The 25676-nt window shown below is 26.7% G+C and overlaps 2 protein-coding genes across 2 annotated transcripts in view; one reads left to right on the top strand and one right to left on the bottom strand.

The window, feature by feature from the left end:
* LOC107449012 (dynein axonemal heavy chain 2) overlaps positions 1 to 23513 on the bottom strand; it is a 130562-nt gene extending 107049 nt beyond the window's left edge. The window contains exons 1-13 of the mRNA XM_087163412.1: positions 23346 to 23513; positions 22097 to 22170; positions 19347 to 19689; positions 17446 to 17610; positions 16621 to 16856; positions 15484 to 15672; positions 14577 to 14717; positions 10794 to 10895; positions 6482 to 6675; positions 5175 to 5304; positions 2979 to 3161; positions 1551 to 1685; positions 478 to 554 (exon numbers count right to left, since the gene is read on the bottom strand). Coding sequence (XP_087019538.1) covers positions 478 to 554; positions 1551 to 1685; positions 2979 to 3161; positions 5175 to 5304; positions 6482 to 6675; positions 10794 to 10895; positions 14577 to 14717; positions 15484 to 15672; positions 16621 to 16856; positions 17446 to 17610; positions 19347 to 19689; positions 22097 to 22170; positions 23346 to 23382 — 2006 coding nt within the window. The 5' untranslated portion in view covers positions 23383 to 23513. The remainder of the gene's footprint in view (positions 1 to 477; positions 555 to 1550; positions 1686 to 2978; positions 3162 to 5174; positions 5305 to 6481; positions 6676 to 10793; positions 10896 to 14576; positions 14718 to 15483; positions 15673 to 16620; positions 16857 to 17445; positions 17611 to 19346; positions 19690 to 22096; positions 22171 to 23345) is intronic.
* A 185-nt stretch (positions 23514 to 23698) lies between these two features.
* On the top strand, positions 23699 to 24634 carry LOC107449020 (ubiquitin-conjugating enzyme E2 N). The gene has a single exon (XM_016064412.4). The coding sequence runs from the start codon at positions 23910 to 23912 to the stop codon at positions 24354 to 24356; it is 447 nt and encodes a 148-aa protein (XP_015919898.1). The 5' UTR covers positions 23699 to 23909; the 3' UTR covers positions 24357 to 24634.
* Positions 24635 to 25676: the final 1042 nt, after the last annotated feature.

Genomic DNA, 25676 nt, shown 5'->3' with positions numbered 1-25676 from the left:
CATTCTGTGATAAAATATACTTTTCTATTATAGTATACATTATGAAATTACAAGTCAGAAAGTCATAATCTTTTTTTATTTTCAAGCTAAAAAAAAAAAAAAAAAACCACTTTCATGGCCGTTTTCTTTAACATTATGCAACTATTAAGTTGTTAAACTTTCTTTAAATATTATTAAAATTTAAAATGCGACATCAATTTAATTTCAACTTCTATCTTTTATTAAAAATGAAAAGAGTAAATAAAAAAATTGTTAGATTAATACTTTATAAAGTTAACGATTTTTACTCCAAAAACTTACATGTAATAGCCAATATGTGCTATGAGAGTACAAATATGAATTTTTTATTAATAATATCGTGCATATGAATCCACTAAACAATATTAGAAAATATTTATTACTTTAATAAGTTTGCATTAAGGAAACAGTTAATAATATATAATAAATTAAAATTGGAAACACAGAAATAAGTATTACTTGTTCAGATTAATGTAAAAGAACTCAGAGTTTTCTTTCTTAATAATGATAAGGTCACTTAACCATGCATAAGGTTCCTATAAATAAAATTGCAATTATATATTAATAGTGATGATACTAAGAATATAAGAACAGCAATTCTCAAAATTAATGGTGGTCCGTTGGTCAAGTACCACTGAAATTTGACCACCATAAAATAATTATTGGTGGTTCCACTGAAAAGTAACTCATATTATGGGGATAACATGCTGTTTTGAGTTTTGATTTAGTGTCTTGGTCTGTGTTTTGGTCCAAAGTAGCATATTTGATCATAACTTGAACATGGCGCATTCTCTGAATTATATTTATCCATTTAAATTCACTTAACTTTTTTTTTAAAAAAATTGAGAGAGATATAAATGAACCAGCAAAAATGCGTACAGATTGGAAATATCTTTTACTCACTGGTTGGTTCTTAGGACTAATGACTTAATTTTCTTAACTTCTACTTCAGGAACAGTAATCAATTTACTTTAAATTTCAAATAAAACATTTATTCTTCATAATAAAAAAATTTATATTAACACATTTTGCATTAATTCTTTTATTTAAAAAGCAAGAAATTGAATCCCAGAACAATAACAAAATTTTAATCAATTATGCTGTATCAGAATTTCATTAAAACTGCAGGTATATCAAAAAATATATAGAATAGGATATTCAAGAAATATGCTTAGAGATTTTAAGTTGATTTAATTCTAGATTTGTGATTGATGCCCAAATCAACTGCAAGAATGAGTAATTTACACAAGTTCTCTTAGCAAATTTTAAAAATTAAACCAAATTTATTAAACAAATTTGGTTTTATAATTTAAAAATTAGAAATAAGAGCCAAAAATCCTTTTGTTTGAACACAAAAATTTACACATGATTCAAAATTTTGAATGCAATGAATGTCTTGAATCATATATGATTTTAGATTTTGAATTGAAAAGGGAAACAAAACGATTAAGTTAAAAATTTATAGTAACATATTTATACATTATAAGCTGAATTAATATCATAAAGATTAAAGAGAATACAGCTTTTCATACTTTTGGGATAGTTTTACACCATTGTAAAAACAGTGTATGCTTGTATTCCTCAATAGATCCTAATGCTTGCTCATAAAACTCTTCTACTTCTTCATTATACTCCAGAGGCCATATACTTTTGGAATCATTTATAATCTATAAAATGGCAAATAAAATTACTGAAAGTATTTTATTTTCAAATAAATAGCAAAAAAGTCACAAAATTTGACACAAATTACTAATTACCTAAATGGCTGAGCTTTCACAACTCTTAAGACAAATTAAACAAAAATGTGACAAACTTAGAAATACTATTGAGTAGCATAATTATTAAACTTATTAATTAGCACATTTTAGATCTATTTTTAAAATCTTAAGATTACATCATATATCGTGAAAATTTGATCAATGCACCAAAAGTGATTCAGATTATCTGTTTTATCATTACTTTGCCAACTGTACATACTTGATCTCATGAATGACATTAATAAAGAAAAAAAATGCTTAAAAGACCTTAACTTTTCTTTTCTACACAATGAAAATCAGCATTGAATTGCACTGTCAAAAGAGAGAAATAAAGAAATATATGCAGACATTATTTTAATCATATACATTATTTTAATCAATCCTTTTACAAGATAATAGTGATAAACCATACTTGCACACTTGTTCCGATTTATTAGAACATTGTATTGTGAGTAATAGTAAATTTTACATTGTCACATTATATTACAGATTTAATAAATTAAATTTAAAATTATTTTTTCCCTCACAAAGTTCAAACTACTTAAACATATAATTAAAACCTGCTTATTGTGCAGAGAAATTTTCACGTGCAGACAAAATTAAACAAATTAAATTAAGCTAAAATCGTTTTTTGACTACTGCTTTAAATGTTCTTGGAAGTTAGGACTTCAGGATTGGCAGCTATGGCTATACATTAAATGTAGTTAAATCCAAAAAAAATTGAAGCAATAAAATTTTTTAAAAAAATATAAAATAATGTTAACCTTCATGCGATGAAAGTTTTTCAAGAAATAATGGTAATTTATAATTATTAGTTTTAATAACTGTCAGTTTCACTTACTTCAAATGACATTGACTGTTTATTATTATCACTATCATGAATTCGAAAGGCCATCGCTGGATTTCTTAGGCTTTTTTTGGGGGGGGGGAGGATTATTTTATGGTGGAATTTTCTCAACTTTTCCTTTTTTGAACAGAGTAAAATTCCCTGTGATCCACTAAAACCCAGATATTATATTCAACTCGATTTTCATCCAGTTTTACATGTTAGCTAATCAAATGTCATCAACGGGATTCCTAATTTCATCTAAATATTTGTTAAATAATTAAATAGTTAAAGGAGTAAAAACAAAAATAAATCTTGTCAAAACTAAACTAGGATGCATAAACATTGTTAAAAAATAATAAATTATGCAAAATTACCTTATATAATTGTTTTATTCTTTGAGGAAGAATCGAAGCATAAAATGCTCGTCCACCAAATGTGGGATAAAGTAGATCACTTGATTCATCTAAATCAATCAACTGCTTTTTCACACAATTCACCTCTTTGAAGAATAATTCATATAAATATTTCACACATTTCCTTAGTTCATGCTTGACTACCTGTTTTGAAAAAAAATTTACACCCAAAACAGAATACAATAGTTTGATATTTTAAACATAATTTTAAAATAAATATAGAATGTAAAATAAATGAATAAATAAATTGGGGAAAATATTTTTTATGTAAAGAATTGTTCCTTGAAATAGCAAATTATATTTATTACACACAGATGATATTTAACAGATATTTCAGATACAGATATAACACATATTATAAATAAATGGTTAGAATAAAATATTCAGAATATAATGGACACAAAAAATCCTTTATTAGTTGTAAGAAAAATGCATAATGCCAAAGCAATGCATAATGTAATAAATTGCTTCAAAATGAGTTTTTTTTTCTGAAAATCAAATTACATTCACCAAACATAAAAAGAAACTAAACAATTGATGATTTAATTTATGCAAAAAGTTTTAAGACAAAATATTTAATTTTTTGAATGGATATGAATAAATAAAACGTAACATAAACAAATTTTTAAGTTAACTCCATTTTACTATACTGAATTAAAACCTGATATCTTATAACCATGATATGAAATGAATTATTGTCATTCTAATTAAATAAAAATTAAACTAAGAACAGTAAACTAAGAACAAGTAAACTAAGAACAAAAGTAAAAAGTAAACTAAGAACAGAAGAGATAATTAAGATAATAAGAAGAGATATTAACTTCACAATAAGAGATTTAACACATAAATTTTATCCAAAAATACATATTAATAAAACAAGAGTAAATTACTTATAAAATATATTCAATATTTTTTATTTAAGTGGCCCAGCATTTAGGGTGCTTAACTGTGAAGCCAATGAGCGTGGATTTGAATCAAACTCGGCGCTTGGATGTCTCTCTCTCTCTCTCTTAGTTTGTTTTCTGTTGTGCGATGTGTGAATGTGTCTCACCGTAAGGGGTATTTGAGGCATGGGCAATGTTGCTGGCCACAGTGACTCAGGCCCACAAATGCCCACAGGGTAGCATTAAATGAGCAACTATCTCATCCTCTTTCATAGCGAAGAACATAACAGTTCAGTGCCAGTCATTTAAGAAAAAGAGCATTTTCATTAAAATAAATAAGTGTTTATAAATTTCAATTATGTCGATAACATGTTTGACTTAATTCCCATTCCTTAATGATTTTCAAACTATTAAAAGACTTCCCCCCTTTTTTTAATCACAACTATCTTTTGAGCAAATATAAGTGACTTATATAGAACTATAGTTTTTGATAATGTCACAGGAAGAGCATAGATTGTTGTTGTTAATTTACATCGCACTAGAGCTGCACAATGGGCTATTGGCAGAAGCATGTCTGGGAAGCATCCCGGAGGATGATCCGAAGACATGCCATCACAATTTTGATCCTCTGCGGAGGGGATGGCACCCCCGCTTTGGTAGCCCGACGACCTGCGCGCAAAGTCGAACACTCACAGTTTAACGAGGACCAATACCGCACACCCTCGGTCCCTACACAGACTGATCCGAGTGGTCACCCACCCGCACACTAACCACAGCCAGTGATGCTTGACTTTGGTGATCTGCTTAACGATCAGTCCACTGCCGGGCGGAAGAGCATAGAAAAAATATTTAAGCCCATAGTGCAAAATCTCAAAATGTTACAACTGTATTAAATCATTCACAAAAAAAAACACATTAATGAGTAGAGGGTAGCACAAAGCGAAATAGATTCTTCTGCTGAGTTCAAGTCTCTTATCACTGGTGAGAAACCTGAAGAGCTTCTTTTTATTTTTTTGAAAAAAGATCGTTCAAGGAATAATTTTTTACCATAATATTTAAAGAGAAATAGCACAAAAAAATCGAAATACTTAAAGTAAAGTTTGAATAAACCATGGCTTTTCAATGGTAATTTTACACAGAATTCAAAGGTTGGAATAAAAGAATTTTAATCATACATAATTTTGAATTTAACAAATTCAGATTATACACATTTGACTGATATTAGCATCTATGTAATATTAGTCTATAAATATATTAGTATTCTTTCAGTTACCTGCTTTTCAAAGAACTTTTGAAACAGGGATAAGATTTGAATTCCTTCTTCAATAGAATTTAAATTTTCAAATTTGTTTGACATCAATTTTGATACCGCAACATATAATTCCGAAATTTCTACTTTAAATCTAAAATAAGGATGTGCACTTGTTAGACAATTTTTGTTTTCATTTCAAAACAATTAGTAGTAACTAAATATTTGATAAAGAAGACAAAAAAAATAAGATAAAATAATATAAGTAAGTGGCATAAGAATTATATATTTTTAAAATTAAGAATTATTTTTTTAATAAAATCTTAATTTCTTTGCTTTTAAAAAAAGATGATTGAATACCTATTTAACTGGAATAAAATTTTGCAAATTTCAATTTATTGAAAAGATTCTCAACTGTATAAAGTGCAGGGATCTTAAATAAATTAAAATATAATGAAAAAACTAAATACAAAATAAATAACTCGTGTTCAAATATACTTATTCAACAAGAACTTTCAAGGTTTTTCAAGTACCAACCCTGGATTACCAAACCAGTTGCTTAGTGTAACATTTTTATTTGAGTGGTTTATTCCAAAATTCAAAAGTTGAAGTTTGTTGGAAAAGATTTCACTCGCAAATTTTACAAATAAGCTGCCATACTTCCTTTAAGCACCCTTTCTGTGCTTTACCCATCCCACCACCCTCATAATTGAGTGAAAGGGGAATCACAGACAAAAGGACAAGATAGAATAAAAAGAATGAAAGAACAATTTCAAACAAGTCTCTTTCGCTTTATTTTCTTAATTTTTTTAAAGAAAAAAAAAGAATTTGGAAAAAGTTTGTGTGAGCTTTGTAGAGAAAAAATTATTTTGACCTGTTAAGAAAAATCTATAAATCAGAATTTTCTTAAAAAAGGTAACGTAAAAATCAAGTAAAAATTTATATTATAGGTATAGGCAATTTTTACGGACCAGCAAAAAGGACGTAGGATAACGTACGAAACAGACAACACGAAACCAAAGTTATACTGCATAAATATTAAATTTTGTAAACAATTACAAAGCAAAGCTATTTATGTTTTGACACAGAATCAAATTTTGCAATTACTGAAAAAAAACTAAGAAAAATGATCACTGCATTTTAAATGTTAAATAAATTTTTTGTATAATATATCGCTAAAAAACAATACAGTTAAATACAGAAAGACATAAAATGTAGCCACCAAAAAAAAAGTTCAAAACTAAGAAAAAAACTCAGCTATATACAGGCAAGCCTTTATAATGTACCTCTAAATTTATAAAAGTTCAAAACTTTAAAAAAACTATGCTTACTTTTTAAAATAATCATACCATTCTGCTTTATTAACATTTAATGCAACAGGCGTACTCTGAGATAAATCAGCCAGCAATGTTTGAAACTTTAATTCAATTTTCTGAAAGTGTTCAACAATTTCAAAGCACTTAAGACCTTGAGCATATCTTTCCAGCACTGCATCGCAATGAAAATCCTCTTTGTAGTTACAAATCTATAATGCAAAATTATTTCTTTGTGGAATAGTTTTATTTGGCACAAATATTAATTGAATTTATCAATGCAAAATGAGTGCCTGTAACTAAATAAACAGAAAAGACTCGTTTTATAAATAAAAACTAAAGTATAGATGCCCATAGATAAAAACAGTATAAACTAGATTAAAAAAAATTTACTAGCCAAACATATACTTTATCACTTTTCAAGATTTTGTTAAATTTTTTAAAAAACTTAAACAGTTTCAATTCTTTCTATAAAACATATAGTTTATTTTTAAACAAAACATAATGAAACAATACACAATTACAACTCATTCTTTTAAAAATAACTTTTTTGTAAATTAACTAAATAAGATTTAAGACCTCAAACCAAGTTAAAAATCACTTTTTTAGAAAAAGATTCTCCTCTTAGATTTCTTAATCACTTAAAGATTTAGTTCGTAGATTTTCAAAATCTGTAAATATACTTTTAAAACTATACACATATTTCTTAAAATAAAAAAAAATCCAATTGACTTTATTTTTAACATAAAACTGTATGGTCAGCACAAAACAAGGTTAACTAATTCAGAACTGCATAAAGAGGTTTCAATTAAAATAATAATTCGTCACATGCAGTTATGAAATGATTGAATTAAGTTATAAATTTTATTACTTTCTTTCCTCATTTTAACATTCTCGAAAAATCTCAAAATTTTTACATAAACTGCCAGGCAGACTGCCAGCAATGAAAACAAGCTCATAGTTTCGCTCAGATTTCTTTCATAGATTAATCTACCGTAAATTCAGTTCTATTTATTGCAATTTTATTTTGGGAAGAAAAAATATAAATCCTGTATGAATAGTGTATATGTAACAACAAAAAATGGCAGTCTGTGTGGACCTTAGAGGAGTAATTTAGGTAGAGAGAACCAGTCCCCCATCCCTCGTTGCAAAGAACATCGTCACGTGATTCCTGGACAATTTTCCCTCCAGTAAACCCTCTCCCCATTCTTTTCCTATGGAGGTGAATTGATGAGCTGTGTTTTTAACTATAAAATTTTTAAAAAATGGTGGTATACTGCTGTGCATTTGGATGCAACAAAAAATTCATTAAAAGAGGACCTTTTACATTTCACAAGAAAGATTTTTATTCTTTTATATTCACTTATAAACATTTATTTTCTATTTATATGTTAGCACGTCAAGTTATGGAATGAATTTAATTGGTTTTTAACTAGCAAAATAGCAATTATTTTTTTATATTTTTATTTAAATTAATATATTATAATGTAGTTAACATTGATAGGCATTTTCATTACAATTAAATTTCATATTGATACAAATATTCTGATATTTTTACTCCTTTTGTGATAAAGCGCGTGCATCGGATTTGGCGCATTTCTTTCACGCCAATGTTTGCAAACAGATCGCTTTAATTTTCGCTCTGTAACTTTTATTGATGCATTAAAATAATTTTTTGTAATAATTTCAAGCGAATTTAATTATACATATATTAAATTATTTAATTATATATTTAATACATTTCATGCAAAAAATAATTTTTTGGATCAAAACTAAAATTATCTTTTAAAAATTCCGTTATTAAATAAAATTTATAAGCCGAAGAATATATTTCTTATTATTTTATTATATAGGAAAAATTGTTTGGATATTCATATTTATTTAGGAAGCTTTATATTTATTACTGCACATTTATTATTGAGGAAAATATTAACTAGGTTATTATAGGTTCTATTATTAATAATAGGTCCTATTATTAAATAATTGTTATAGGATTATAAAAGGTGTGGCTATTTATTATTATCATTGTATGTATTTAATTTTGATTTCGAGAAATAAAAAGGAAATAATTCTTTTTTTGAATATCAATTAATTTTTTTAATATAAAATTACAAGTAGCTGTCGAGAGCTATCAATGTTTCAAACAACTGGTAAACAGTATGTTCTTATATGGAATTTCGCAATACTTTTTTTAAAAATAAGATAAAGGGACAAATAACAAGACAAAAATTTGCTATTTTAATTTAAATACTTTCATCATGCTATGCTAACAAAATTTGTTATTTTAATTTAAATACTTTCATCATGTTATGTTAACTCACTAAAATTTTAATTGTATGCATTGGTTGAAATAAATTATTATCGCTGATAACACTGATAACATATTTTATAATTCATGTCAGAATGTAATATAAAAAAGACATTATGTATTTTTAAAAATTAGATGTATTTCCTAACTTCGCAAATTACATTTTATTTCTTTTTCCTTATTAAAATTTACCGATTATAAAGTAATGACTTAGAAAATATTTTGCGTATCAAGCCAGAATGTTGTATCAAATGGATAAAATGATTTTCTTTAAACAAAGATTGACAATGAAAATATATTTCTTAGTTCAAGCCGTAATGTAATATAAAACAGTATGATAATGTTTTTTTTTAACTATTTAAAATAAAATATTGATATCTAATTATTTTCTTGCTGTTCTTTAAATTCTATTGAAGTAAGTAGTTATTTTTTTTATTTATCTCTTATGACGTTTTGACAAAAATAATAAAATAATTAATACCTATAATCATTTGCAATTAGTTCTTTATATTTTAAATGCTTTCAAATGTATGTTCGATTCAAAAAATCATTATTTTTATTTCATTGTCTGGCAAAGTCATACTTAAATAATATGTTATTAGCTTTTTATGATTAAGCAATTAAAAGTAAATAATTAAATGCAGCACACATACTATAATGTATTTTTATTTGAAAGCTTATCTTTTACAATCCACGAATAAAATTGGGAAAGCATTCAAAATAAAATAAAAGAGAGAAAAAATCTTTAGGTACTCTTGAAAATATTCCTGTACGATGCGACCGCCAGCTAAGAATTTTTCGCCAAAAAGGAAACCCCCATCTTGGAACAAGTTTTCAGAGCCCAAACAATAGACTGGCTCTCTCTACCCTAATATCTCCTCTAAGGTGTGGACTGGGCCATCTTAATAGCATGCGGGGCCCCCGGGCACAGAAATGTTTTAAGCCCTTTTAACATGTCATACTGCCTAAAATCAAACTAAAAAACTTCACATACATAAAATTATTCATTTTTAACATATGCAATAATTTTAATAAATTTAAATACATTTTGATCACCCTAAAAAACTGAATTCACATAGAAACTTCATTAAAAAGTAGTAAAATACATTTCGGTTGATTTTTTAAGTTTCCCTGGTGATAAACTATTCAAATTATTGTTGGTTGCATGATAATCGATCACTATTTGTAGAAAGAAAAACAAAATGCACACATATATTTATTTAAAAAAATATATAAGGTAATTTTGTTTAGTCTTAGGTTTTTTTTTTAATACAATTTATAAAAAGTAAGATTGTCAAGGACCCCCTGAGTGCCCGGGGGCCCTCGGGCACTACCCGGGTGTGCCCATCCATAAAGACGGTACTGTGTGTGGAACTATTCTTTTAAAAAAGTTCAGAGGTGATAGGAAGAACAGCCAGAAGAGTTGATAGGAAAAGAAGATTTAAAGAATGATTTGGAAAAATCATTCCCCTCTCCTAAATATTCAGGTTTTAAAAAAGCAGACTCGAATTAACTAAAATACAGGTTGTTGACTATTATATTTTAGGCATCATAGTGACCAGACACCCGAAATTTGTCAACTCCTGCTCTCATTTGTAATGCTGTGTCTCTGAAGAAAATTTAGATAATTATGCTATCTCTGGAAAATTGTGATATGTGATTTTTCTTTCCATAAACCAGCAACAGAAAGAGATACATTTTGGACAGTATAATGGAAATTATTTAAAATATATGAAATAAATAATTAAATTTCTTATAAATTAATATTTTTTTAATTAACAAATGAATGAAACCCTAACATAAAATGAATAAAAACATAAAATGAATTTTTACCAATTAATACTTAATAAATTTTGAGTATTGCAAGAAAATTCAAATACAAAAAGGAAGTAAAATAAATTATTTACATACGCAAGCTGATAACTTAAAATTCTAAAACTTGAACAATGAATAGAATAATTAAAATGAAACTTTTATGAGACAAGTAAAGAGCAACAAAAAAAAAAGCTGCATGTTTCTTACTTCAATGAATTCTTCACAACGATGTATGAAAAGATTTACTAGGGGTGAAATTGGTTCAACAGACCAAGTAGATGGTGCAAACTTCTTATGTACTTTCTCAGACTGCAAAAAGAGAAATTATTTGAAAGAGAAAAGATATTTGCCCATTAATTTTAGAAAATTAAAACATTTAAACATACGTTTAATAGAGAATTACTTTTAAAGATTTATATGGTTTTTGCAATAAAAAATGCACAAATATTTAAAAAAATATATATATATACATAAAAAAAGTTAAATTAAAAGTTTAATTTACACTAATTATTGACTGAAATAGAATTTTAATGTAAACAAAAATCTAACCATTTATAAAACAACATAATTTAATACAGTGGTTCCCAAATGGTGTTCCACAGAACTATAGGGTTCAGTGCTAGAGGTAAGCAAAGTGCAGAGAGTTAGGACTTTTTTAAAGTTTTTTTTAATATTTTTGAAACCTGTAATGATATTTAGATTCAATCAATAATCCATTATTTACTTCATATTTTAATTGTGATTCTGATATTATTTAAAGTAAAATGCCAATGAAAAAGAAATGGTAAATTTGTTTGGAAAATATACAAATTTTTCAATTAACACAATGTATTGAATAAACTATGAAAAGGGCATGCATCTATAAAACAATGCATTAGCACTTACCATCACGCTTTTCAAATCAAAATATAGTTACTAGATTGTTAATAAAGAAATATGTTTCCCTACCAGTCATTTTCAACATTTGTAGCAGTTTTTTTTAGTTTTCATTTCAACAAAAATCATAATTCGGCTTATTTAAATTATTTTTAACTTATTTTCATAGACCAAAAGCAAATTCATAACAAGACTAGATTCAGTTTCAGGACTGTGTATTCAACCGTTAGATATAAAACCTAGTTTAAGATTATTAATGATAAAATGATGAAAAAATGCCATTCTTATTTTATTTTATAACCGTTGTTGACCCAATTTTGTGTTTACGACTACCAATGTCCAACTCCATAGCCTTGTAATTTTGAACTCAATCCAGAAGACAAGGAAACTCTTGGATCAAGTATTGGGAGAAATTTGCTTAACTCACTTTATGAGAAAAATAACTGCTATTTGACTGGAACTGAGAGCAAAACCTTTGAATTGGACGCAAAATTTAATACCAGGAAAGCCTGAACATAGTTATTCTCATAATCATATGCCAAACATAAAAAACATATTACATGCTCTACTAGATAAGCTTGATCAAACATCAATGTAAACTTAGAAACAAAAAGAGGAAGGAAGAGGAATGATAGTCAGAGTGATCAAGGTGACCATGTTTACATAAAAAAGGCAAACCCCTTAAGATTAACCCTTTGAACTGAAACTAAGTCTAAAATAAATTCCCTTATATTCATAGTCAGCTTTACTAGTTCTACAAACAGATGCATTTTTTGAATGAAATTGTAATTCAATGCAAGAAGTCATTCCCCTGAAGGAACAATGCAGAGGAAGTGTGATGTTTCAGAGTAGAAGTTGATGTTAAAATTTCAATGTGATCCCTGTTCTACAGCAAAATTAATTAATAGTTTGTTTGCATTAGCCAATGAGAAATTTGCTTCCATATTACCCTTTTAAAGGGGATACTCTTAATTAGCAATTTGGTAATTTGTTACTTTTTTTAAAAATACTGTTTTCATGAGCAGTGGTGGCTCAGGGGATAGAGCGTTTGCCACCAAATGAGGTGAACTGGGTTTGAATCCTAGCGATGACTGGTCGATACAAATTCTGCTCACAGCTTGCACCGACCTCAGTGCTGATATAAAATATCCTCAGTGGTAAACGGATCATGGGTTAAAGTCTCCACGTCGTCGGGCTAACCGTGGGAGGTTTTCCTCTCCATATAAGGCAAATGTGGCTAAGTTCCAGCAAAAAGTCTTCCACAAAGGTAAATTTCTCCCAATACTTGATTCAGAAGTTCCCTTGTCTTCTGGATTGAGTTCAAAATTACAAGGCTATGGAGTTGAACATTGGTAGTCATAAACCCAAAAAATTTGGCCAGCTGTTCAACGATGGTTATAAAATAAAATAATGTACTGTTTCCATCTGTTTAAATGATTTTGCTATTATTTTCTTAAAAAAAAAACTTTCAGTCATTCTTTATAAATATGTAATGAAAAATTATGTCTCTTACTTATTGTTATTTGATTTATTTTCCACAATTTTAGAATTAAATTAAATCACTCAACATAACTAAAATATCTTTCATATAAGTAACAATTAAATGTATTAAAACGAAAATTAAATAGCAATTTCATGAACAAAAACATTTACATGTAAATATATTACATTTTTAAATACTAGATATCATATAACAAAAAAAATACATATAATTAAAATTAATTTTGCTTTTGAGCCTTTTGTATTGCATATGAATGAGCAAATGCATTTGTTTTGAATATGCTTAGATAGTTTCTTTTTTTTAAAAAAAGTTTATGCTGTTTTAGTTATGTAGATAAAACTTTCAATATGATAGTCACTGTGTGATGGAAACTAACAAGATGTTCATAACAAATCATAATAATTTTAAGTAATATCTTTTATTATTAAGATCAAACAATATAATTATCCTATTTAAAGCAGCTGTCTCTTGATAATATGAATATTAAAACTAGTTTCTTAATTTTACACAAATACAAACAATAAACTATAGTTAAACAACAATTTTTAACCCAAGCAATATCTTGGTAAATCACATCTTATACAAATTAAAAGTTTTCAAAAGTACAAAATATAACCTTTTAATAGAATTCTGAAAATTGTGATTTTCTTTACTACTTTAAAACATGTTTTTGTAAAATAAAACATAATACAGACTTTGGGATTAACAACTTATTTTGAAGCAATAGTTAATAAATTACATGTTAATTTTAACAAAATACCTCATGAGAAAATTCATAAGAATGTGCCACAGAAAATGTGTAGATAGAGTATGCTAAATATTTATTCAAAAGAAATTGTTTACTTCAACATATAGTAAGTGATCAAAATAAGATAAGTTCACTGATCTAAGTAGAATTAGAAACTAATCACTATATCAAATCACCTCTTTATATCTAAAAATATAAATTGAAAATTTTAAAAAATATCTTCTTTAAAAATTAGTAATATTTTCTCTTTGGAATATGTTCTAGCAAGAAAAGTTCTTTTGACGAGAAGCAGTTTCAGAGCGCAAGACAAGGAAGCAAGGCAAAGATGCGACAGATATTTTATGATAGTTTATTTATGCAATTATATATTTTTAAAAATATGCAGATTTTACATTCAATATTTTTACTTCAATTTTTATTTCATTAAGCTTTTTTATTGAATGGAATTTTTTAGCTAATATTTTAACATAAATAGCATAATATAAATGACTTATTGACATAGTAACAATCAAATCAAAGTGAGAAGTTATCATAATAGTAGTTACTTAATAAATATTTTCCTTTTTTTTTCGCTTTGCTTTATAGAGTCTTATATCGAAAGGTTATTTTAAGATAATCGCACTTTTTTAGAATAGCAAAAAGGACAGGCCTAATTATCAAGATGCATAAGAGACCAAGCACCTTGGAACCTAAATGGTTTAAATTGATAAAAATAAAATTAATAAACCCATAATTTTGATTCAGGCTGAAAATTCAAATTAATTTAGAAAATTTATATCGAAGTAAAGAAAATAATTTTTGCATTTAAATTACTCTTCCAATTAAAGAATATTACTAAATGAGATTCATAAAAAGGCATGCTTACATAATCAAAAATTTCCAACCAAGATTTGCAGCATGAAATAACATTAATTAATTTGTTCTTGAGATCAGTAACATGCACACTGAGAAATATTTCTTCAAGAGGAACATGACATGATATGACTGTTATAACAAAGTTATTAACCTAAAAGAGAATGTGATTTTTGAGTTGTAAACAAATTTGAAAGATAAAGGTTACATCCATAATTTAACTCTTTGTGCAACATAGGCAATTTTATAAATATTTTCACAAAATATTGCCAGTTTGATTCCTTTTATTTTGATTAAATATTTATTTTATTTTTTTAAGCATTAATTGTTTTTATAAAAGAAAAGAAAATCCATGTAAAATATCCACTATTTTTAATTTCAGGTTAATTTATTGATCAACCTTTTACCCATTTTATGAGTTGAGTCTCTTATATTAAGAAACACCAGCATGAGTTTGTTTAGGTTTATGTAAGGTAAGTCAAATTTGTAATCCCTGTAAACCAAACCAGCAGTGCATAACAAACTTTCTTAATATTAATAAAAATTTCGTTATGAATTTACTTCTATGTTGTATGTTTATATAATTTTCTATACTTGTCTGATAATAATTTTCCATGCACAATATTAACATATGCTTATATATTATATAAGCACAATATTTACAGAAATCTTTTTAAATTATGAAGAAATGAAAAGTTTTATTGAGAAAAATAAAGTATTACAAATAACAAGGGTCAAGGTAAGCAAGCTGCCAAAATCATTAAGTTTCACAGATTTCCTTCGTGTAAAAACGAAAATCTGTAAATTAAAAATGTAAGACTTGAAGGCGAATTTTGAAAAGCACCGATTTAAAAATCAAAATATGACATATAGTATTAATTACACATAAGAAATGGAATTTTCTTAAATAAGATATTCACCTTTCCAAGTAAGTTCGACATTATAGTGTCTTTATAATATGAAGAGTTGTTCCAAATAATTCTTGTCAAATCCAGTAATTTTGGGAGAATACTAGGAATATCAGTCATTGCAGACTCTCGTAGAAGTACACAAGTATCTTTCAAAAGAGATAAAAATTTGATATTGCTTACAGCAATATTAAACTCAACCTAAAATTAAGCAAATTAATTTAATTTAGATCTATAAACAAAAAAGTAACATACATTTGAAATAAAAAATTTAATAGCTTTATTTAAAAAAGTATAAAAAATTAATGAAAACAACACATAATTATAAAGATAAAGGAGTTATCTTTGGACCCAAATATTAATAAAATAAAAAATTATGTATTACATAAAAATAGCAGACAAACTTTACTATTTTTATTATTGCGTTTTTTGTCTTATTTTTTATTGGTTTTTCTTCATTTAAATTTTTGTTATATTTTAAGCAGTCACATTTTTCCTTTTAAAAAAAAAGTTATAAACATTGAATTTATAGATAATAACAAAAGATAAATTATTTCTCATCAAAAAACGCACAACAAGAAGTTTAGATAAATTATAAATTGAAAACAACTATTATTTATTCTTACATTTGGAGCTCAACAAGAAATTTGATAATTTTTAATTTAAAAAAAATTCGTAGATTTTTAAAAGAATGTAATGTTATTTTAGAGTTTTTTTAACAGTCAAATTCTTGTGGACAAATTGATACAAATATTTCCCGAGCAACCATCTAATCTATTTAATTTTATCAATTGAATTTTAAAGAGAAATATCTGTTAGCCGGACAGAAAAGCAATAAACTTCCACCTTTAGTTCAAGGTTGATTGTTAAAAGGTTGTTAAAATATCGGTAAAAATATATTACTATATCAATAAAAAAAAATATAATTCACAACACTAGTATTTTCAGTAAATAATACTTTAATTTAACACATTTTTAATTACCAAAAACTTAAAAAGAATTATTTGATATTTAGACAAACTTAATTAAAAAAGCAAAATATATACAAACTAACGAGGATCCATATTTTTTTATTTTACTGAAATAGAATAAAATTAGAAGATTACATAATAAAGTATTTTATTTAAATTTTCAAAAAATTTAAATTACCAACAAATTATCTTTAAGTTCAATAAACTTGTAGTATGAGGCTAAGTTTGCTGATTTTAGTGCCTCAATGCATAATTTCACATCATCACGATCAAGTTGAGACAATATATTTTTCAGATCAGAGTGCTTTAATTCCCAAAATTCAATTTCTTCTAAAGGTCCCCTGTTTTCTGCGGTATCAGAATTCCGTTTCATCAAAACAGTTACAAATATCCATATCCACTGCATAACAGCTTCTACATTGGGAATAAAACAATTGATGCTTTTTAAAAAGAAATCATTTTACTTGTAGAAACATTAAACTTAAAATGTAATAAATAAAAAACTACCTTTTAAAAAAATATTGAATAATGTGAAAGAAAGGTAAGATAAAAACTTGAAGACAAAATATTCTAGAGGTAGAAAACTCTTTTTACATATTTTGAGTTAAAAACATTTTGAAGATTGAAGTCTGATAAATTGTATGGTTAAACATTAAAAATAATTTTTAAGAATGCAATTTTTAATTAGTACTAACGAATAATTTTAAATGAGAATTCCTTTTTTTGTAAGAAAATGAAAAATAATAATCGAGCCATTCCACTTCAATTCAGGCGGTGCAGGTCAGGTCATAACAGGGGCGTGTAAAGCAGGTCACTGGCCCTAGGCAACCAGTCACAATGGTCATCCAATCAACAACTAAATAAATACACTAAAATTTCAAATCAGTTTTAATTAATTATGAAAAATTAAGGTTATATGGCATATTTAATCAGCTAATGCCTGAATTCAGATGGATTGGCTTAATATTAAAATGGTGAAAATTATGTCAAGAATAAAGCTAACTTTCTACTTGATTTAGAAGTTCTTTATTATCAAGGATTGTGATAATATCTTTGTGCAACACTTGTTCAGGAACATAAAATATAACTTTGCCAAAAAGTTCATTATTCATATGGAAAAGCTCAGACAAGAATTCTGTTAAAGAATTTTGATAATCTGTTTGAATACCTTTAAAAAAGTTAAGGACTCTAAAAGATATTGCTCATTATTGAAACATTAAAAAAATAGATACTGGTGCTAAAAATTAAGAGAATAGTTTTATTTTGTCAAAAGCTTTAAGACAGGTAGACCTTTTTCATTGAAAGTGGGTATGAAAATAAGTTGATATAATTCGAAACAAAACACCCAAGAATAATAATGGACACGAAATTTTTGTGTGTAACATCCAATGTAGTCCAAAAGTATGAAATAGAAGTTACAAAATCCAAATTTTGGGGTAAATTAAACGTTTACAATGGACTGTTTTCAATTTGGGGGATATGAAATGTTTACAAGCCTCTCAAACTATCAAAACCAGTGTGTTATAATGGTGATTTCATGGAATTGGAGGCAAGTAGGGTGCCCTTAATCTATACTTTAATATGAAAAGAGCCAGAGACAAGCTACCTATACTTCAATATCTGAGAAATCAACTGTTATGGCAATGATGTTTAGATGGCTTAGTCAAGCATCATATTGGCTATGGCACACTAATAAAAGTTTTTGAAAGAAATTGTAACTTGTGTAGGGTACAAGGATGTTATCTTGAAACCTCATGCTTACCTTTCCGTATTTCAATTTTAGTTTGTTTACTCTTTCAGGAGTACAGATAACTGTAATTTTCTTTTCAATAGACAACAATTCTTTTAAAAGCAATTTTTAAAAAAGAGTATATATTTGTTGCATGAAATGACCAACAAAGTCTTTAGATCTCAATCCTATAATGTCTATCTGCAATGCTTTAAAAAAGGCAGCTGAGACTCGCAATCCTTTTTGAGAGCCAGCCAGAGCAGAAAACAATATGAAAAAAAGCAATTGATACAAGAATATTTGAACTGCCTTCCTTCCTTCACAAAATCACAATGTAATGATTGTAAATCATTGAATATTAACTGAGAGGATAATAAACCCTTTCTTAATCAATTTGTTTGCTTGAAACTGTAACTCCAGTTTCATCATTCCGACTCTGATAGTTTCTACCTCTGATAGTTTCTACACACAAGCATGAAAATGCATTTTAAATGTTGATTTAACCTTTATTTCTATATAATGGAATGTATTTAGCACTAATAATAGAATTTTTATAGTGGACAGGAGAAAATTATAGGTACATCCATATTTGAATGTACATCTATTTTGAATTGAAGAATTTTTTGAATTTTGAATGAACAGCAAACATGTGAATGACATTCAGTAAAAGCTTTTTTTTACACCGTTATTTGCTTTAGAAGAGCCTTACAAGTTGAAACTTAAACAACCCTTTTTTTTAAAGAAATCACAAAATTTTTCAATTGGTGAGAAGAGTGACTGGTGACTGGATCGGTGACTGGATAATGTGAAGATAATTTGGATGATAAAAATATAGTCAGTAATTTTTTAGGAACAATTTAAAATGCTATATAAATACTGAACTTCCAAACAAAAATATAATAAATTTTTTATAAGTTAAAAGAAAATTATTAAACTGTTATGGCTTGTTATTGTACAATCAATAACCGAAAAAGACCTTATTAATAACAATATCAAATTTACATTATGATAACACAAATAATAAAAGTATTTCCACAATCAAATAATTTAATAATTATCTTGATCAATTACTAATTTCAAAAGCTAACATTTTATTTCAAATGTTATTCATTTTTTTAAGTATAACTGCCATTAAAAAAAAAAACTTAAAATATATATGTAAACCAAAAGGATACATTTTGACCAATCTTGACTTTTGAAAAACACAGGAGCATATAAATGTGAGAACAAAGAATATAAACTTTCAAATATAGGTGCTTTGACAGTTCCAAATAATAACTTGGTGTTATAATCAGATGAATAAAGTTTTTCAGGGAAGGCTTTAATGATCCAAAATAACTCTGTTACATTTACCCTAGGAACGTCACAGGTAACAAATAATTTATCATCAGAAAAATAACAGCTTAAAATAAGTGATTCTGGATCAATAACAAATTGCCACAAAAGCTGTTCATTTTCTTCATTCCAGAAATTTTCTATATTCAACTCCAATGATATAATGTTTCTTAAATTTTCCACCTTAAAAAAAATAATCATAAAGTATTGCAAATTAATGGAAAAAATTAGAAAAGAAGTTAACCAATATAGAGTATAAAATTGCCAAAAGCAGAAAAAAAGTTCTTCCTTGGTTTTGCATTATAATATAAATAGCAAGATGAAAAACCAACTTTGCAGTTCTTTAAAATTTCTTCAATTGTATAAAATTTTTACTGGGAAAATTTTCATTTAACATTAGTAGCATAAACAAGCTGTCTAGGTCGCCAATTAAAATTGATCAAACGCACCATGAGCACACATACACTATCGTTTGAAAACCCTTGTATTGGTGACGGCTCTAAATCAATGTCAGATAAATATAGAAGAATATTTGCTTATTCAATTTATTATTTATTCTTTATTATTTACTGTATGAAACATGCAGCCAAGTGTATATAATATTCATTACAAAGCATATATATTTTTCATTACACATCTTTTTTATGAAATTTTTTTAAGAAAGATCAAGTTAGTCAATAGGAATGATTTAAAAAAGTTAATGATGTAGCAAATTTGTTCATTTATTTATCTTGAAATTATATATTTTAGAGAAAGATATATTTATCTTTATGTTTCTGATATATGTTTTTATCCACAACACTTCAAAATTTTGAGATTAAAATCATTTATACTATAAACATCAGATATGATTCAATTCACATACTGTTTTCAGGTATGAGAAATAATAACTATTAAAATCATTTTTTCTTCCCTCATTTCAATGGACTTACTCAGTTATATTCTAAAGAAACCTTTAAAAAAGCATGTGTCCAATTTTAAATGAAAACAAATATTTATTACCATGAACATATTTTAAACATATTGATATTATAAGACAATTTATTTTTTAATTTACTTGTTAATTTAGGCTAACCAAAACATATGCTTGGAATGAATTATAAAAAAACTAATTAGGTTTCTTTTAAACAGAAAAAAATATTGCATGAAATACTGTATGGTGCGCCAAAAATAAACAGATCACTCTGATTAACTTTTGATCTAATGATTGGATTTTTATGTTCCAAGACTCAACCTTAATGACTTAAGGTGGTGACCTCAAATATGCTAATTAATAAGGGCAGACGATATTTTAAGTTACAAAAACGTATTTCTCTGAATAAACATTCCATTTTTTTGATAGATTCGGATTTTTATCTGTCTGGGAAATATGGTCCCAATAGTTTGGTCAGGAGAAAGCTCCAAAGTTTGTAGCCTGTAATGTTAATTTTACTTTTTGGTTATTTCGCTATATCTCAAGAACTTTTTAAGAGAATTAAAAAAAAATTTTTTTACATAATTACAAAATACGTTTATTCAAAGATTTTATGCAAAATATAACTTTCAGTAAATATTCGTTTTTTTTTTTTTTTTATTTATTCAAGAATAGTCAAAAAAAATTTGAAAGTAAGGTACACAATTTTTTTATATCATTTTAAAGAATGTAATTTTACATGTCAAAATACAAAAGTTGAGCAAAATCGGTCAAACAGTTCAAAATTTTAAAAAAAAGTCAGATATTTAAATTCATTTTCTCGATTGATTTTGAATAAGTTTTCTATTTCACCATGAAAATTACATTCTTTAAAATTATGCAAAAAATTGCATGCCTTACAATTCAAAATTTTTTCGACTATTATTAAATAAAATAATAAACAATAATAAATAATTATTAAAAAATATTTTTTAACAATTACTTATTATTGTTACTAAATAAATTAATAAAAAAATAATGAATACTTACTAAAAATTATTTTTTGCATGGAATTATCTTGGAGATAAACAAAATTTTTAATTGTGTGTAAAAACTTAACAAGATATGGAGAAATACACAAAAAGTAAAATTAAGATTTGGGAGTCTAAAATTTGAACTACTCTCTCGACTAAACTATTAGGTTCAAATTTCCCAGATTGAGGTAATCCCTTATAATTTGGGGGTCAGAAATCCGAATCCGTCAAAAAAAGGTATGTTTACTTATAGAAAGTATGTTTTTGTGTCCAATTATTAATTAGCTAATTTGAGGTCACCGCTTCATGTCATTAAGAACATGTCCATGTGTTAAGTCCTAGAATGTGAAAATCCAGTCATTAGATCAAAAATTATTCAGAGTGGTCCTTTTTTCCATTTGAGTACTGTACATACAAAATTTATAGCTTAAAATATTGCCTTGTTTAATTAAATAATAATACATGATTATTTTTGTTTAGTTATGGATATAAACATATTTTTAATGAAGAAAAAAAACATCCCAGTCACTTCGTAGTAATATCAAAGAGGTTTTTATAGAAATGGCAAAAAAAAGAACATAAACATCAATGTCACTAAGAAAAAGAGAACTGCAAAATCAAAGTTTAAAAGCTGGCTAAAGAGAAAAATAGATAAAATGCTTACAACAATTGCTAAATCATCAGATGTGGAAAAGTCAATAGTATCCAAATCAGCCAAAGAATATTTCCTCACACGACCTTAAAAAATTATAAACAGATATAGTAACTAACGTAGTGCAAAAATGAAGCAATGGAGCAAATTAATTCAAATCATTTACAAATTTAGAAACAATTCTTTTTCTTTTAATTTCAAATTTAGAAGCAAATTTAGCATGGATAGGTACCAATATAGGAATGCACTTAAAATCTTTTAAGATTTGACTGATCATGATCATTAATGAAAACATATGCTTTCAGAAACAAAAGCTTTTTTTTTATTTTTCTAAACTCCCTTTGAAGTTTGCAAGCAACTGAATACAGCAATTTGAAAAATAGATGTGTTTACAAAATCTAATATTTCTGACTATGCACTTTTCGAAGAGATTTCCATATTGTGATCTGTGGCAGAATAATCACCAAGTTTTGGCAACTTCCGGGAAGTGGCTCACAAGAAACTAAAAAATTACAGAAGGGGACCAACTCAAAAGGTATAACTCCTAACCACCCACAGGCAAAAATCTACATGTTTTTTATATTTTTAAAAATTTGCTACCTTAAAATTTATTGGGCACATTGGCGATTTTAGTTGGGAGATCACGATAAGGAAATATCCCCCATTTTTCAGTTGCATTATTTTTATATTATAGTAATGTTTTTTAATTTAAAATTTCATGTGTAAGATGTTAGATTTAAACTTAAACTACTTGATCCTCACATTTTTTTAGGATAATAAAACAGTGCCAAATTTTTGTTAAGAATTTTCCGCCTGTTTCATTAAGGAATTTTAGCAACTATGTGCTATGAAAGCAAATTCATTTAGTTATTTATTTTCTTAGTTATTTCAATGTGATTAAGTTATTTCAATGCTTTAACTATTTAAATTAAAATTAATAATTTTAGAATTTTCAATCTTTTGCATATTTATCCTTTCGATGGACACTTAACTCTGAGACATTACTTTTTTAATTGCAAAGGTTAATCCTAAAACAAGAAAATAGTTTAATATATCGAAGTAGGGTTATGAACACTTTAACATTATTATGTAATTTATAATGAATGAAACAAGCATGAAGATAAAATCACTGTAAGATAGCAAATTTATATTTCTTCCCATCAATAACTAGCTAATTAGAATAAAATGCAAAAGACAATTCAATATAAACTAATAATGTTCGAAATCAATAAAAAAAATGCTATATTTTATCTTCAATCACTTATATCAACAGTTGGAATGTTCAAATGAGAATCCATTTTCTTTTGTCAGTTACATCCTATAACTTTAATTTAAAAATAGTAAAACATTCTGTGCAGAATACTATTTAAATTGCTTAAATTCAGCTCCGCAAACTTCCCACCTTACCTTATGTGTTACTATGGTAACGGACACGGTTGAGATGTAACATGTATTTTTAAAAAATAAATAATATTTCTATGTAATGCTAACTAACTTTTGTAAGAATTTTAACAGATGATTTTTACTTAACTATATTTTAAAAGCCAACGCAATATTTTTTTTTCTTAGTAATTTTTATTATAACATATATTTTTCAGTAAAAGTAGGCAACACCTTTAAAAACTCAGCTACACAAAAGTTGATGTTGGCCGATCACCGGAGGTGTTGAAGTTTTTGAATGTCAAGTCAATCTGTGTTAAAGAAATTTAATTGATTGTAAATAAACACTACAGCAGATTGATCATTTCAGAGCATCATTTATTATTTGAAACCTTCGTATTTTTAACGCACAATTTTATTTAAATAGAACATTTATTTGTCCAAAATGTCAACTCGCCGCATCATGAAAGAAACACAACGCTTGTTGTCAGACCCGGTCCCTGGAATTAGTGCTGTACCCGATGAAAACAATGCTCGGTATTTTCACGTTCTAGTTGCCGGACCTGAGGGCTCTCCGTTTGAAGGGGGAATATTCAAACTAGAACTTTTCCTGCCAGAAGAATACCCCATGTCTCCACCCAAAGTTCGATTCATTACTAAGATTTATCATCCTAATATAGATAAACTTGGTAGAATCTGTTTAGATATATTAAAAGATAATTGGAGTCCAGCTCTTCAAATTAGAACTGTTCTTCTGTCCGTTCAAGCCCTGTTAAGCGCACCAAATCCAGATGATCCATTAGCTAATGATGTTGCTGAGCAGTGGAAATTTAATGAGCAAGATGCTATCAATATAGCTAAAGAATGGACTACGATTTATGCAAAAAAGTAAACTGTGATTGCTATTATGCCTCGTCTAAATAATGTCTTCTGCTTCTGAGCAGTTTTATTGGTTTTGTTAAGTTCATATTTGATTTATTTGTAGAAGTCATCAATGAACACTTATCTGGTGAATGCATTCAATGTGTTTTCCATTTCTTTGTATTGAATTATACCAATTTCTTATCAATATTTTGATTTATTCGTTTTCTCTTTATATTTAAATTATCTGAATAGACAACAAAAGTTCATGCAAAGCAAATGTTAAATAAAAATAGTTATTATTTCTTATTAGTCATGTTGCTTACTAAAAAATTATCTTAAAACTTAATTTCTCTTGACTTGTGTTTTATCACTTCTCTTTAGAAAAAAAAGGATATTTTTGTATCGAGATGTGACATAACTATAATCGCCAAAATATCCGAATGAGTTTACTTGCTGTTTAAAAGAAAAAAAGTTTAGAGATTTTCCTGGTTATATCCTTTCAGTTGGTCTCCTGTGATGTTTTTTAGTTTCTTGTGGACTGCTGCCTGGAAGCTCACAAATCATAATATGGAAATCTTTCTTAAGCAATGCTTGAAACAGAATTCCAAAGAGTTTGAACTCAAAGCTTAAATTTTAATAATTAACAATTATTGATTCCTAGTAAAATTTATCTGAGCGTAGATGTATAAGTAATTTTTGTTAATATATTTCTATAATTTTGCATTATTATATACTCTTGTAAGCCCCGTGGCAGAATAGCAGTGACACGGCAGAGAGAACGTTGCAGAAGGATTTTTCATTTGAAAAGCTAAAAATTATTTTCTTGTAGAAAAAGCAATTTTCTTTTCTATACAAATTTACACATAATATTTTAATGATTCATTCAAATAATCACTTTTTGACGCGGTCAATTTACGCCGATAGTATTGTAGATCGATGTAATGTTTCGATTGTATTTTTGGCAGTTATTGATATTGGTTTTCATGTGGTTTTTAAATATCCCGATATATTTCAAACAATATGGGAAATTCGAATCGTAAATTTGAGTATTTACTTTTTAAGGCAATGATTCTATCGAATTTATTGATTTTATTCTATCGAATGCTATTGATTTCTCCATAGTAGTGAATATCCCCCCAAATAAAATTTGTGAATATCACTCATAATATAGGAATAAAAATATTTTACATGTTCAAGTTAAAAAATATATAATAGTTTTTTTTTTTTGTTATTTTAAATTAATAATGTATATATTTGTTATTATTAAAAATATGTTGTAGAAAGATATTAGTGCTAGAGTTTTGTCGCAGATAGCTCGAAAAAATTCTGCCTCAGGGCTAAGGCAAAT

Source organism: Parasteatoda tepidariorum, chromosome 1 (genome assembly GCF_982258835.1).
Source record: "Parasteatoda tepidariorum strain Cologne lab strain chromosome 1, Ptep-v5.0, whole genome shotgun sequence".
Classification (NCBI taxonomy): domain Eukaryota; kingdom Metazoa; phylum Arthropoda; class Arachnida; order Araneae; family Theridiidae; genus Parasteatoda; species Parasteatoda tepidariorum.
Note: the sequence above shows the minus strand (reverse complement) of the source record. Positions and strands in the feature narration are given on the sequence as shown.

Coding starts and splice junctions, on each gene's coding strand:
- LOC107449020 (XM_016064412.4), top strand. CDS start 23,910: ATGTCAACTCGCCGCATCATGAAAGAAACACAACGCTTGTTGTCAGAC.